Source organism: Pollicipes pollicipes, unplaced genomic scaffold (genome assembly GCF_011947565.3).
Source record: "Pollicipes pollicipes isolate AB1234 unplaced genomic scaffold, Ppol_2.1 Scaffold_4881;HRSCAF=5763_pilon_pilon_pilon, whole genome shotgun sequence".
NCBI classification, from domain to species: Eukaryota; Metazoa; Arthropoda; class Thecostraca; order Pollicipedomorpha; family Pollicipedidae; genus Pollicipes; species Pollicipes pollicipes.
This window is the reverse complement of record NW_023596576.1, coordinates 49,849,335-49,862,511: the sequence shown is the minus strand read 5'-3', so window position 1 is coordinate 49,862,511 and position 13,177 is coordinate 49,849,335. Positions and strand designations below refer to the sequence as shown.

The following is a 13,177-nucleotide window of genomic DNA, read 5'->3' as shown; positions in this document are numbered from 1 at the left end:
AAGATGGACAGAGCAATGCAGGTACAATGCGACGAGCGGACGCCCACCAGCGGGAGGGGGGGGGGGGGGCGACCCGTCCGAGGGACCGGACGCCACACGGTCCCAGCCGCAGACACTACAGCGAGACGCCGGCCGTGCAGGAGGTCACGACCCCATCAGCGACAACCAAGCGGACTCAGGTTCGCGCGCTCATCGCAGGGCGGGGGCGCCGCCAGCCTGACCAATCCACACACAGACACGGCCTCACGAGGGGGGGGGGGGAGACAGAGCCCGCCTACCGCCGGGACGACAGCACCGCCCGCCGGAGTGGGGTGAGAATTACCCTCATCGCGAGGGGAGCAGCTCTCCCCAACGACACCGAAGATCTACCGAGCCACAGAGAGCCACAGCGATCGTCCCTTCGTTGGACACGACTCCTCCGAGCTGACTGCCCAGAGTACCGTGCCATCGGGCGCCACCCGGGTGAGAGTGGTCTCGCCTCTCCCACGTACCGAACGGAGCTCGCGCACACTGAGCTCGCGCGCCCGTCGCGTCTCCCTCGCTAGCACATAGAACACCCTCGTTGGTGAGCACACGTGTCCTTCGAGTCTTGCTCACTCGGGCACACGGGCCCCTACCCCTGAATGCATGAGGGTGCACATGTCCACCAAAACTGATGTCGGCGGGTACCACCAACGACGTACCAGACCACGCCGTCCGGCCTGAAGCATGCACTGCCACGCGCAAGCACCACGGACAGTTATCTCACGCAGATGCAGTTGGTTGAGCACCCACGTCGACATCAACGCCATCTGTCGACAGCGCTCACTACAAGAAGTACGGCGTGGTGATGCTTGGCGGCACCTTCCTGTTCTCCTCGGGCACGGCGCGGAAGATCTTCACCTCTTTATTGTTGATGTCATTGAAGCAGAGCACGGCCGCCACATTGCCGCAGCGATAGCAGTAGTTGGGTGCCGACCACACAGTCACCAGCTTCTCGTCGAAGACGTACTTGTAGCCTGTGAAAGAGGCGCCGAGTCATGGCTCGTAGTTTTACCCCGAGAACATACCTACGGCAAGGAGAAATTTGAGGCAATCACGTGAAACCACGCTGTTTCCACCCGCAATGCCAGGTCGAGTCATTAAGCGGGCAGCCTGATGTCTGCGATCACGCCCAACAGGTTCCCTGGCAACTGCGCAAATATGAGGTTGCTCTCTCGTGGCAACTATCACATAATTGTCACAGCTGGGGACAAGGCGGTGACTGGGAGGCGATGACGTTCCCTACCTCTCAAGGATGGTGAGCTAGGTCAATGCTATGTTCAGTGCCAAGTAAATATCGATGTGATACTTACTGTAAACTGCAATGAGATACAGCAATCATAGACAAAATAATGGCGCAAAGGTTGAAAGAAGGCGTTAGCGGAGGGAAATGGATCCGTGCGACGATCCTCGAGAACATAATACCTGTCTTGGCGCCAATATCGCTGGAAACCGATACCTGTCTCAGGCTAATTTCACCAGAGTACAAAACCTGTCTCAGCGCTAATACCACTGGAACACAGTACCTGTCTCAGCTCTAACATCACGAGAAAATCATACCTGTCTCGGGGCTGATATCACTACATCCAGCAGGCGGGAAGGCGGACCGACGGCAGGAGTGCCACCCACTCACCCTCGTTCACCAGCTGGTGGGCCCGGCAGATGAGCTTCAGGCTGTTCTCGAGCATGAACTCGTGCGTCACCTTGGCCCCGAACAGCCAGCCGGCGCCGCGAGGGCTGGTGGCCCACGACTCGACGTCTTCCGGGTCTGACCACACCAGGTCACAGAACGCCCCTGTCCGCCGACAAAGGGCGGTGAGCGCAGGACACGCGACACCGCAGGACACGACACCGCGGGAGCGCACGACACACACGGTGTGGGGTCACGCGACACCTCCGTCCGGAGGCACCGCAGCTGCTGGCGTGGGGTGACGCCATGTCACAGGGCGGTCCAACTCACAGACACATAGCAGCGGACATGGATAGAGGCGCTGCCCCCCCTCTGCAAACGGGACGGTGGGAAACGGATGGCACAGAGTCACATCACGCCGCCGTCCCGGGACACGGCGCGGCGAACACCTTGCAGCACAAGGCAGCAACACGCCCCTGTCGGCATGACGATGATTTGGGTTTTAGGGCACACCGACTGCACTCGTCACGTAGCAACTGACAGAGAGGTCAGCACAGGATCGTATCCGGCCACGGGACGCTCCTGTTCCAGGACCGCATCGCACCGGGTCACAAGACGCCCATGTCCAGGGAGCCGTAGCGTAACCCGACACAGAAGCTTGCAGAGTAGACGAGCCCGCGGTGCCCGAGTCACAGTCGGTGGCTAAAACATCTTCCCACCGGGCACCGAAGCCGTCCTCCACATATTCGTGGCCATATAAACCCCACCAACGAACGCAGGACAGGTAGTGGGGGTGCAAAGGGGTCCCCTGTCCACACAGACGTTCGTGGGGCTTTCGCTGCTCCTGCCACCTGGCCATCTGCGGCAGCACGCTGCAGCGTCGCCGGTCGGTCGTGTGTGCGGTCTCACATGTCAAAACCGTACACGGGCCACACCGGCCGACGGCCGGCCGTCAATTGACCCTCACCCTGGACTGACTCTGGTGCGGTCTCACGTCAGGACGGCACACGAGCCACACCGGCCGACGACCAGCCGTCAGTTGACCCTGACCCTGGGCACTGACCCTGGTGCGGGATCTCCTGATTCCGGTCGATCACCCGGATCTGGTCCAGCGACCGGATGTAGGGCGAGAGGCCGCCGTGTACGCACAACACCTCGTCCTCGATGATCTGGCGACGAACCGACCGGTGAGCGTGGGCACAGCGCGGCGGCACAGTGCCCCGGGTCAGCGCGTGGTCCTGATCAGTGCTCGGTGAGCAGTGTGCCACCAAAAACCAACCTACACACGAAACAGCCGCCCAAACGCACGCCGTCGGGTAGCATACTCACTGCACAGCCCGCGGCCTGGACCGTCACGATTGATAGCGAGCGGCATCTGGCTCTTCCACCAATGGAAAGACGGCATTGCCAATTCGTTTCAATGTGACGGGGACCGAAAGATATTTCCGAGAAAGTCGTAACATAGCAGCTACCACTCACCGCAGCAATGGTTAGCAGGTCGAACACCTTGCAACAGTACTTCCAGGCATTGGCGTTGCCGTACTTTTTCTGACACTCGTCTGGGAACAAAGGGGTAAGAATAATCAAGCGAGTGCAGCTCTGTGATGACCCTCTGTAAACATCGTATTCAATAAACTGAAGCAGCCGAGCCATAGAAGAGATGGCCATGAATGTCATAGCCAATTTGTTTCTCATCTCGCCCAAGGACACCCTAATGCAATGATACGAGCCACTAGCTCACACAACTGTGTAACAGGAATCTCTGATGTCCAAAGGCAAGGAAGCAAACCTCGCGTTCACAAAACAAAATGTTCGGAATGGTCTATTTAAAGCTTATTGATTATCGTGACCAACCTAATCCTTAAGGCATGAACAGGCTATGCATCACCCAAATCCTAGTGATTCGGGATAGATGTGACATCTTTATCATCACTGTAATTTGTGTGTTTTCATAAAATGGCCATGGCGTCTTTTGCATTCGGTACAATAAGCTTCTGGAATCACTTCGTTTTGGCCATCTATCTGTCCCAAGCCCCACCCCCACCGCCCAGCGCTCTCTGAGTAGAAACCTAACTCGTCATATATGTCATAATCTGTGGGGAAAGAAATCCACGAGATGTGGAATTCACGCGCCTGGTTTCGATCCATTCGCATAGCTGCTGGGTGCAGCGAGGTCTCGGCCCGTGAAAGCAATAAGATCAGTGGCAACATGGCGCTCACGGACCATCAGCTGTAGCACGGAAGCACATCCTGTAATAAAACGCAGCTAGCAATTGGGTACACAGTCAGAGCATAGATTCTCCACCACAGAAGCAGTGGCCACCGACGTACACACAAAGCAGCGCGGCGGCGTCTGGCGCGGCCGCCGTCGGACGGCCGGGCGGCCGGATGGCGCCGCAGCAGCTCCACTCACCGTAGAAGCCGCACACCCGGGTGATGTGGCGCGACTCCTGCTGGACGGCTGGGCAGCCACGCGCAGCATCAGCGCCACTCACCGTAGAAGCCGTACACCCGGGTGATGTGGCGCGACTCCTGCTGGACGGCTGGATGGCCACGCGCAGCACCAGCGCCACTCACCGTAGAAGCCGTACACCCGGGTGATGTGGCGCGACTCCTGCTGGACGGCTGGGCAGCCACGCGCAGGATCAGCGCCACCCACCGTAGAAGCCGTACACCCGGGTGACCTGACGCGGCCGCCGTCGGACGGCTGGGCGGCCGGATGGCGCAGCATCAGCGCCACTCACCGTAGAAGCCGTACACCCGGGTGACCTGACGCGGCCGCCGTCGGACGGCTGGGCGGCCGGATGGCGCAGCATCAGCGCCACTCACCGTAGAAGCCTTACACCTGGGTTATCTGGCGCGACTGCTGCTGGACGGCTGGGCGGCCACGCGCAGCACCAGCGCCACTCACCGTAGAAGCCGTACACCTGGGTGATCTGGCGCGACTCGTGGTTGCCGCGCAGCAGCGTGATTTTGTCGGGCCACTTGGCCTTGAGCGTCAGCAGGCGCGTCAGCGTCTCCAGGCTGTAGTAGCCGCGGTCCACGAAGTCGCCCAGGAACACGTAGTTGGTGTCGGGCACCTGGGCAGATGGCGCTCTCGATCAGTGGTGGAGAGCGCACCGCTGGCAGCCGCGTCTGCCTCAGCAGCCGTGCGGCCACTGCCCCGACGCCTCTGCAGGCTACAAGGTGACAGTTTTCGTTGCACTGACGCGGTAGATGTGTTGGAAGTGTCAAATAACCACACACTGCCAAATAAACATCATGTTAAAATACCACGCTGCTACAATTGCACAGCTACTCGTTGTCTGCAACGCAACTAGCTACACTTGGCTACTTTAGGCCTCCAGTACTAAATATACGGAAAATGGCAAAACAGCGGTGCTGGATACACTCGTCTTTCTCACCTGTCCGCCAGTTCTGAAGAGTTCCTCCAGGTCGTAAAACTGTCCATGGATATCTCCGCAGACTGTGACTGGACAAGGGACTGGTTGAATGTTGGACTCCTCCATCAACAGGTCACACACAGCATCACACAAGCTCTGTAACAAAGCAGACACAGCATACAGACGACGTGACGCCGCCAGTCGGCTCCAGAAAATCACGCTGCTCACCGTGCATCAATAGCTGGCAGCTGCCTGAAATGATCAGATGGTGTCCAAGCATCTGGAAAGATGAGATAGCCGAACATGCTCAGGTCATAGACATGGGTTTGAGCAGGAAAATATTTGGGGGCACAACTTGCCAGAAGACATTTCCGACCAAGACCGAGTACAGTTAACGTCTCTCAATGATGCGATTTGATTCTAAAACTGGGTCTAAATAGCGGAACTTACACACGGCACAACCACACTGCGAGGGCGATAAAAGCCGCGCGTATCCCCATCATGGCCGTGCACACGGACAGGCGGGGCACCGGTGCCGCGTTGCCAGCAGGCGTGCCGCTCCAAGACAATGCCGATCTGAGCGCCAGAGCTCGCTGGGCGCCTATCAATCAACACTTGCAAGCTGGAGCGCTCCAGCAGCCACGACACGGGCCTTCCTCCCGACACCTGGACTCGCTTAACAAGACACGGTCTGGACTGCGAGTGGACGCGAGAGTGCCATCCATGTCTCTATGCACTTGATGGCAGTGGTGCTAGCATGCAATCTCGCCATCCTTTCGCCACCCCACCGATTCCAGAGCAGGCGAAATGGGATCAGGGCACCGCAACATCGTAACTGGCTGGGCTGCAAAGCTCACTACCTTTTGAATGTAATGCAGGTTTCAGTGGGTGGCCCCACCCCAGACAGGTAGGGATAGGCAGGATAAGATGCATGAGAAAATATGAGCTTGAACAAGGAGCTACAAGATGTCAAGTGTAGGCTGGTGGCAGATCTCGTCGAGGGATCATAGGGTGACGTGGCATCGACGTGCCTGCGCGGATACAAAAGAGTTCCATGTCAGCTGCTGGCCAGGGACAACTCAGAGGAGGAAATCTCTTGTTTGTTGGCTGGACAGAGGACAGCAATAGTGCACTGGTCTGGTTCACCCACCTCACACATGCAGGAGTGGTTTTTATGGCATTTCTGGGGGTGGGAAGCAGATATGTCACTTCCCTGGCACCAACTGGTCTTCAGAAACTGCTTTCCATTATTTCTTCCATTATTTTGCTTGAAATTATGCCTTATCTTTGCTTCAGTGCAGTTGAGCACAGCAAAGGGATTTGATCTTTCTGACCTGCAGATAAAAAAATCTCCCACCAACCATCTTCGTCCCACCAAATTTCTTGAAGCCTTTTCCAAAGCAGAGCCTCTTCATTGGTTCATTCCTTCAACTACTAAAATACTTGCCCACTCAAAACATTACCTTACTTCTAAAGCTCATACTGCACATAGTGGCCACAGTGGTCCATGCTGTACAGAACACAGTGGTCCAAGCTTAAAATGATTGCTATGTGTTGAAAGAGAGAAGCTTCTGATTAAAGGACTTTTCGCAGACTTCACAACAGGTCAACTGGCTTATATGAATATGACTAAAAACTGTTTGTACAACATGGTGCTCATACAACAGGAACATCAGCAATAAAAAAATCATGAAATGCTTCTTTATCTGATATCATTCAGGTTACCAATTGTCATGTAGTATTGCAGACTTCCACTTATTAGTTAAATAAATGATTGGCTAACCAACATATTTCTTCAGCACACTTGCATACTTTTGTTTCACTTATTTTAATCACCTCTAGCCCCTTTCTCTCAAACCCAAATATCTGTGTTTATCTTCAGTTACTTATGGTTTTAAGCAGCAGGTTTGCCTTAAATGTCTGCCGGACAGGTCTTGAACTTCAGGCATATGTGTATCTCTCAAGTTTGATTAGCAAAGAACTAGTCTGATCAGGATGCTACTTTTGGTGATATGGCACAACTGAGTCTTGAATGAAAAAAGGAATTGTTAGCTGCTGCCTAACAGCTGCCTTAATCAGACTGAAAACTGAATTTGCTTCACTATGTGTTCTTTGCCAGGAAATGCATCAGTCATAATAAGTCATATATATATATAAATATATATATATATATATATATATATATATATATATATATATATATATATACCATGGCTCAAGTGATGTGCCACCTGCAGAACAGTTTCAAACATGAACCATTTGTTAAAAGCAGAGTTAAGCTAAGTCATTGTAAATTTGAGAATAATTCATCACACAACTCAAACAGTTGAAAAAGGTCAAGACATTGTCATTCCCAATGCATCATCTTTTATAAAACAAAATTGATCCTCCAGAATAAGGGTATATGAAATGTCTATGTACACTGAAGGGATAAACCATATAACTTAGTACAAGTTTAGTTTTACAAGGGCATCAATTTGTGTTTCAGGCCCCATCCACCATCTTCTTTTGCTCTTCTTCTGATGTCTGAGCACCCCTATGTTTTCTGAGCCTACTCATCAAAATACAAATGTTAAATATCTCACTGATTCTACCTACATAAAGAACCATTTGAAGGCCACAAGCAGCATATGACTCAATTAAGAGACTGTTTGATGGTGATAAAGAAAGTAAACAAGCAATTTACTCCATAGAAAATGAGTATTCAAAACAAATACTGACCGACTAAAATATCTACCTTCAGTCTTTGCATTGGGCTATGACCAAACTAACTAAAAGAACCATGTGCCTATCACTCCCGCACACTTCCATCTATACACAGCACCTTATCTCAAGCAGTCTAAGCTAAGGTCCAAACAGAACATAATCAGCAAACCATATCAGAACTCACGCAAAGAGGAAGGCACCGCATCCTTCAGGTGATCGTGTCCACACATTCTACGTCCTAACTCGACTACTTTCCCGTAACCATAAGCCCTTCAACATCATGACAAAACCAACCTTTAGGTCGTTTTCGGGGAGATATTTGCAGTCTTTCGCAATATCTATCCATTTATCCACATCTCCCATCTTGCCAAAATACGAACGCGGTCTCCGTGACAGGTCACGGCCTCGATGTATCAGCCCGCCTATCATCACCATTCACAAATGCGATGTAGCCACCGCAAGTACTGGCCGAAACAATCCGCATCACGACAGTTGCGCATGTTCGTCGACGAGTCATGATGTCAAGTGCTAACGGAAAGCCTGCTCGAGTTTCTAAATCTCTTAAATGGTTAGCTCAGAACTTGCAATATTATGGACTGTACTGCATAAAGTGCAACAATAAATCCGTTCAATCAAGAGGTGAAATATCTGTTAGATTGAAGATGAATTCGACACCCAATAGTAGTGGCTGTCATTTCCAGTTTCGAACCAATCGTTGTAACGCGCAAACACTAGCAGGTTTAGCTGATCGTGAGCAGTTATGGCACCAATGCTTGTCTGCAATGCGCAAAGTTATCTAACTTCGCAGACACGACATACGACCTCGGATACGTACTGGAAATCATGGTATTTGGGGAGGTGTTGCTGCTGCGTTTGGTTCCACGGCCATTGTCTTTGTAACTGTTATGGGTTTATTTGTTTTTGTTATTTTATATTTGTATTTCTGCTTGCATCCTTCCTCCATTTTCACGTTTTTGCGCGTTTTTGTGGTCCGTGCATCATCAGGCGGATGTGCATCCTGCAGTGTTCAACTCTAATGCTGCCCGTGTATAGCTATTACCTATTAAAATTGAACTATTGTATGTTAGATACTTTTCAATGCAATAAGTGAAGTTGATTAAAACTGACCATTACCATTAGCATGATTGCCATACAAAGCACCATATGGAGATATTCATGGTTGTTTGCTACATGTATGAAAATAACTGTTGCTTCATCTAGAGCAATGTCCATTATTCAGTGTCTGCAATTAGATCGTTTGAAAAGGCAAGCTTCCCTATTCATGTAGGCTGGCAATAAAGGTTAAAACAGGTGTGTAGTTTGTGAATTGAAAAGGCAGTTCAACAGGACAAATTATTAAATCTGCTTTTTACCTTTGCCAAAAAGGGCTTGATCCTTAATGTCATCCTATTTCTTCACAAATTAGAAAACCTGGGGCCCTTGTTCTTCCATTTTTGTGGTCAGTTATGTCTCATTTGTATTCTAAACACCATGGTTCTTTTGGAATTAGCATTAATCTTAGATGTTATCCAAGCTTGTGTAATAGGCAGCCAAGGGTAATGCTAAAAGCCATCACCAGGTAGGGGGTGCAAGCTTTTCATGGTCACAATTCAGGGGTGATTTTGGTTACCTATTTATGGATATCCACAAGTAGGGCTTGTCTCAACTATTTCTAGCATGCCTGTAGATGGGTGCTTGGTGTCTGTCACTTTTGACCTTTTATTGCTTATGCTGTGGCAAATGTACACTGTTTTTCCATTTTCCTTGAAGCTAGCTGTTTCATAACATTTGCTGTAACTATGTGAAAATCTGATTTAACATATGTGGCTTTTATGTTTCAGCAAACATTTGCACTGGCATAGTGTTAAAAGCATCCATGGATGATTTGAATAAGGCAAGACATGAATTGGAAGCTGGATTGGGGGAAGAAGGAACCAAACAGTTAGTGCTTACATTTTGTCATTCTTAATCATTTTGTGTATACTCTACCCCTTTACATTGCTTGTTCTCATATAATCATGCACCTGAATTCAAACTTTTTTGTTTTAATGTTGCTGAGATGTTTGATTGTAAGGTCAGGTCATGGATGAATTCCTGTAAATTCATATGATAATTTTTTGTTATGTGCTGCACTAGATGTTAAATTCAAGTTAAGCTATATGCCAGTGTTTGTAGACATGCTAATGGTGCACAAATGGTAACAGCTTTTTTGCTGTTCTTCTAATGTTGCAGATATTTTACAAATCTGAAGCTGTGGTTCAAAGTAAAAGTAAGTAAACATTTACACTATATATGCTTTGGTCAAAGGTGGTGTAGCATAGTCCCTTGACTCTTTGAGGAGCTTGTCCCCCAATTTTTCAAGCAGATTATCTGCTTTGAGTCATCCCAATATTGTGTCATATACATGGTAGGATATATTGCATTCCCTGGTCTTTTTATAGTTAAGTGGCCAAAATTTATTATTCATTGTTAAAATCTATGTAAAATGTAGATAATGTAATAAACAGCATGCTATATGAATAATATATGCTCAGATGTGCAGGTCTGAACCTGGTCTAGGCCAGCTGTATTCAGTCTTGACTTACACACTGTGATGTAGTTTCACAACAACCATCAAATGCCACCTTTTGCTGGTCATGAGCATGCATGGCTTTTGTCTTGGCAGAGGCTATGGAGAACCCTTTGGCCAGCAGAGTTTAATTAGGCAGATGCTTCCCAGATATCCAAAGAAGAGTTTGATGCTAAGTCAAGGACACTTCTCCCAGTTCACCAAGTTCACCTGCACAACAACTTCTTGCTAGCACTGCTCAACAAATGTCATCTTGGGTAAGTTTCTGATGTGTTTTTGGCTCTGTCCTTTTTGTGAAAGACCACCTAGTAAATACTGTAAAGGAGCATCAGGTTTTCCAGTTGTGGCTGTATGCTAGATCATCACAACCATAAAGTATCATCATCCTAGTATGTTGCAATATATTGTGCTCACTGTACCACTTCCAAGATCTTTTCTTGTTACCAACATCAATCATGATGTAAACATCTGACAAACATGCATACTGACGGATGATAGTGAAATAGAATAAGCTGTGATGAAATGTATCCTCTAGGTAGCACTGGCAGCTCATGTTACGTCGTTCTCAGCTAATATGCCGATGTGTTCCGCTTTAGCGACGTTCCCTCGGAGGAGTCTGGGGCATCCTCGCAGCTCCGGGACAAGGTGGCCATGATCAAGAGCCAAACGAGGGCTCCGGCTGCCAAGAAACGTAGGAAGCGACCCCCGTCGCCTTTCTCCGTGAGTTGCCGCGCTTCAGAGGGGTTGTGTACCATGCTTGGCAGATTGTGATGAAGGACAATAGGTAGGTAGGAAAAGGTCCCAAGTGCAGAAGTAGTTCTATCATAGCATGCTCCGGATAGCACATAGCAGTGCCAGAAGTGCGCTGTATCCTCCCTCTCATGTGGATTAACGACGTCCTAATAATCCGTTATTCATAATCCAGGACCTTGTCACGCTTTAGATAATGGAATTATTAAACAATTAAATCATTATTTTTTCTGAAGGAGTTAGGCCATGGATCTAATGTTAATTTACATGAAGTCTGGGGAGGTCCTGATCCCCATAACAACTGCAAGTGCCACAACACTGCTCTTCTAGTGATAGGAAATGGTGGGGGTGGAAATGGTGGTCGAAATGGTTGTTGATACTACCATGCGATGGCAACTAGATATAATGATGGATATATGCCCCCAAAGCAATAATGGATGACATGATACAAGTAATCATAAAATAACCAAAGGAACTGTTTTAATGGGGTAGTGGTTTGGAAATATGTTAACCATGGCATCTGCTTACATTTTTATGGTGAACTCATACATTAGATTATTTGCACTGTGTGTGTGTGTGTGTTGTTTTTTGTTTATCTTAACCTTCAACACGAAATAAATCTGGCCATTGTGGAGCGGTGTGTATTTATTAAGAATTGTATATTGGCTTCATAAATTGTATGTGTCGTTTCGCGCGTCATGTGTTGGCGAGTGTGCTGATGAATTGTATTTGACGACTACAGTGGCGTTGCACGGTCACCATTGCTGTGCCATTACTTGTTCCCACCAATTACCTTGTGTGATCGTCACTAGGTGAGCTATATCCTCCTCCCACTGATTTCCGTTCGCGTCCACGCCTTCCACGACCGCTCGTCATTCTCTGTTGCATAAGTGGCCACCGAAGGCGGTGCCTGGATGCTGTCTTCCCTCTCTCGCGTGTCCGCCGTGTGTGCGGATGTCTATGGCCGGGACCGGCTCCGGCGCGCCCCGCCTCGGGCCCGACCCGTCCTGCGGCCGCGGCGTCCGTGCTGACAGTCGCCGTCGCCGCCGGCAGCACCGGTACGAGCCCGCCGAGCCGGCGCAGTGGGTGGGCTCGCCGACGCGTGCCACGCCGCCGCCTCCGCCGCCGGAGCCGGCGCCGGCCGACGAGGGTGCGCCCCTGGTGACGCGCCGCCGCGTGCTGCCCGACCGCCGGCTGGTGCACGGCCGGATGTACCTGGCCGCCTGGCACGCCGGCATCGACGGCGTGGCCGACGCCGCCGTCGACGTTGTCATGCTCGCCGTCCAGGTCAGTGGCGGATGTGCGCGGTCGGCAGGGGAGAGTCGGGGTCGTTATTCCTAGGCGTAATTTGTTGTTCGGTACCGAGCGTCGTGACCGTGGATGGAACAAGGGGTGCCGGTGCATGGAGACGTTCTGTTCGGGTAGTGTTCGCTGGAAGGCCCTGTGAAACTGGTTTCCAGGATTCCTTGGAGGCGGAGCTGGCTACTGCTTGGAGGTTCAGTATCGGATGATGCCCGTTGTCACGAGCAGTGCGGGATTAGGCATCATGAGATATGATCGGCAGGTACCAGGAGATACCCGCCGTCCTAGGATCGGCCCGGGGAACATCCTGGAGGCCATTCAGGCCATTGCCATGAGACGGACTGGCATGGTGCCATGTGATATGTGATGTCTGCGGCACATACCTGGCTGCGTGGAGCGAAGTTGGGGTAATGCTCAGATCTCCTGGCGATGTCAGGCGGAAACAGAACAAGCAGCCGCTAGGGTGGAGTCGTGCTGCGATCAGCATTGTCTGGCTGGCACGTGGTTCCGTCTGGCGCTGCGCCCTTGCCGCCACGGCCCCGACCCCTCCCCGCCGCCGGCAGCAATGTCTGAAGAACGTGCTGACGGTGGTGCTGAGTCGGAAGAGCGGCTACCGGCTGCGGAATGGCCGATTCCTGCACGGCATCGGCACGGGTGCGCCCAACCCCTGGCTGCGGAACGGCGCCGCGCTGGACCGGCTCGAAAGGTGAGCTGGCCACGGTCGCCGCTGCTGCGCCGGCACCCAGTCGGAATGTCGTCAATCCAGTGCAGTTCGCATGCAGCCGGCGTCAGTCTGTCTGATTGACTTGTTTCGTG

The 13,177-nt window shown here is 51.0% G+C and overlaps 2 protein-coding genes across 2 annotated transcripts; one reads left to right on the top strand and one right to left on the bottom strand.

Annotated features, from left to right (window-relative positions):
- Window positions 1-506: 506 nt before the first annotated feature.
- Window positions 507-8,360, bottom strand: LOC119099672 (serine/threonine-protein phosphatase 6 catalytic subunit). Its single transcript, XM_037222736.1, has 7 exons — window positions 8,035-8,360; window positions 5,056-5,190; window positions 4,563-4,731; window positions 3,131-3,210; window positions 2,715-2,820; window positions 1,655-1,816; window positions 507-998 (listed from the first exon to the last, which is right to left on the bottom strand). The coding sequence occupies exons 1-7, from the start codon at window positions 8,173-8,175 to the stop codon at window positions 808-810; spliced, it is 984 nt and encodes a 327-aa protein (XP_037078631.1). The 5' UTR covers window positions 8,176-8,360; the 3' UTR covers window positions 507-807.
- Window positions 8,361-8,599: 239 nt separating this feature from the next.
- LOC119100539 (transcriptional adapter 1) lies at window positions 8,600-12,728 on the top strand. The gene is made up of 7 exons (XM_037223626.1): window positions 8,600-8,636; window positions 9,582-9,681; window positions 9,973-10,009; window positions 10,460-10,566; window positions 10,906-11,029; window positions 12,113-12,183; window positions 12,650-12,728. Exons 2-7 carry the CDS (start codon window positions 9,617-9,619, stop codon window positions 12,726-12,728), a joined length of 483 nt encoding a protein of 160 aa, XP_037079521.1. The 5' UTR covers window positions 8,600-8,636; window positions 9,582-9,616.
- The last annotated feature ends 449 nt before the right edge of the window (window positions 12,729-13,177 follow it).

What these genes read in the sequence shown, in the direction of transcription:
- LOC119099672 (XM_037222736.1), bottom strand. Translation starts at nt 8,175, where the DNA reads ATGGTGATGATAGGCGGGCTGATACATCGAGGCCGTGACCTGTCACGG. An exon ending in TCTTCAGAACTGGCGGACAG is followed by an intron (nt 4,732 to 5,055) that starts GTGAGAAAGACG and finishes CCATCTGCCCAG; the next exon opens with GTGCCCGACACCAACTACGT. An exon ending in ACCTGCTAACCATTGCTGCG is followed by an intron (nt 2,821 to 3,130) that starts GTGAGTGGTAGC and finishes GTTCGTCGCCAG; the next exon opens with ATCATCGAGGACGAGGTGTT.
- LOC119100539 (XM_037223626.1), top strand. Translation starts at nt 9,617, where the DNA reads ATGGATGATTTGAATAAGGCAAGACATGAATTGGAAGCTGGATTGGGG. An exon ending in GGGGAAGAAGGAACCAAACA is followed by an intron (nt 9,682 to 9,972) that starts GTTAGTGCTTAC and finishes CTAATGTTGCAG; the next exon opens with ATATTTTACAAATCTGAAGC. An exon ending in AGCTGTGGTTCAAAGTAAAA is followed by an intron (nt 10,010 to 10,459) that starts GTAAGTAAACAT and finishes GATGCTTCCCAG; the next exon opens with ATATCCAAAGAAGAGTTTGA.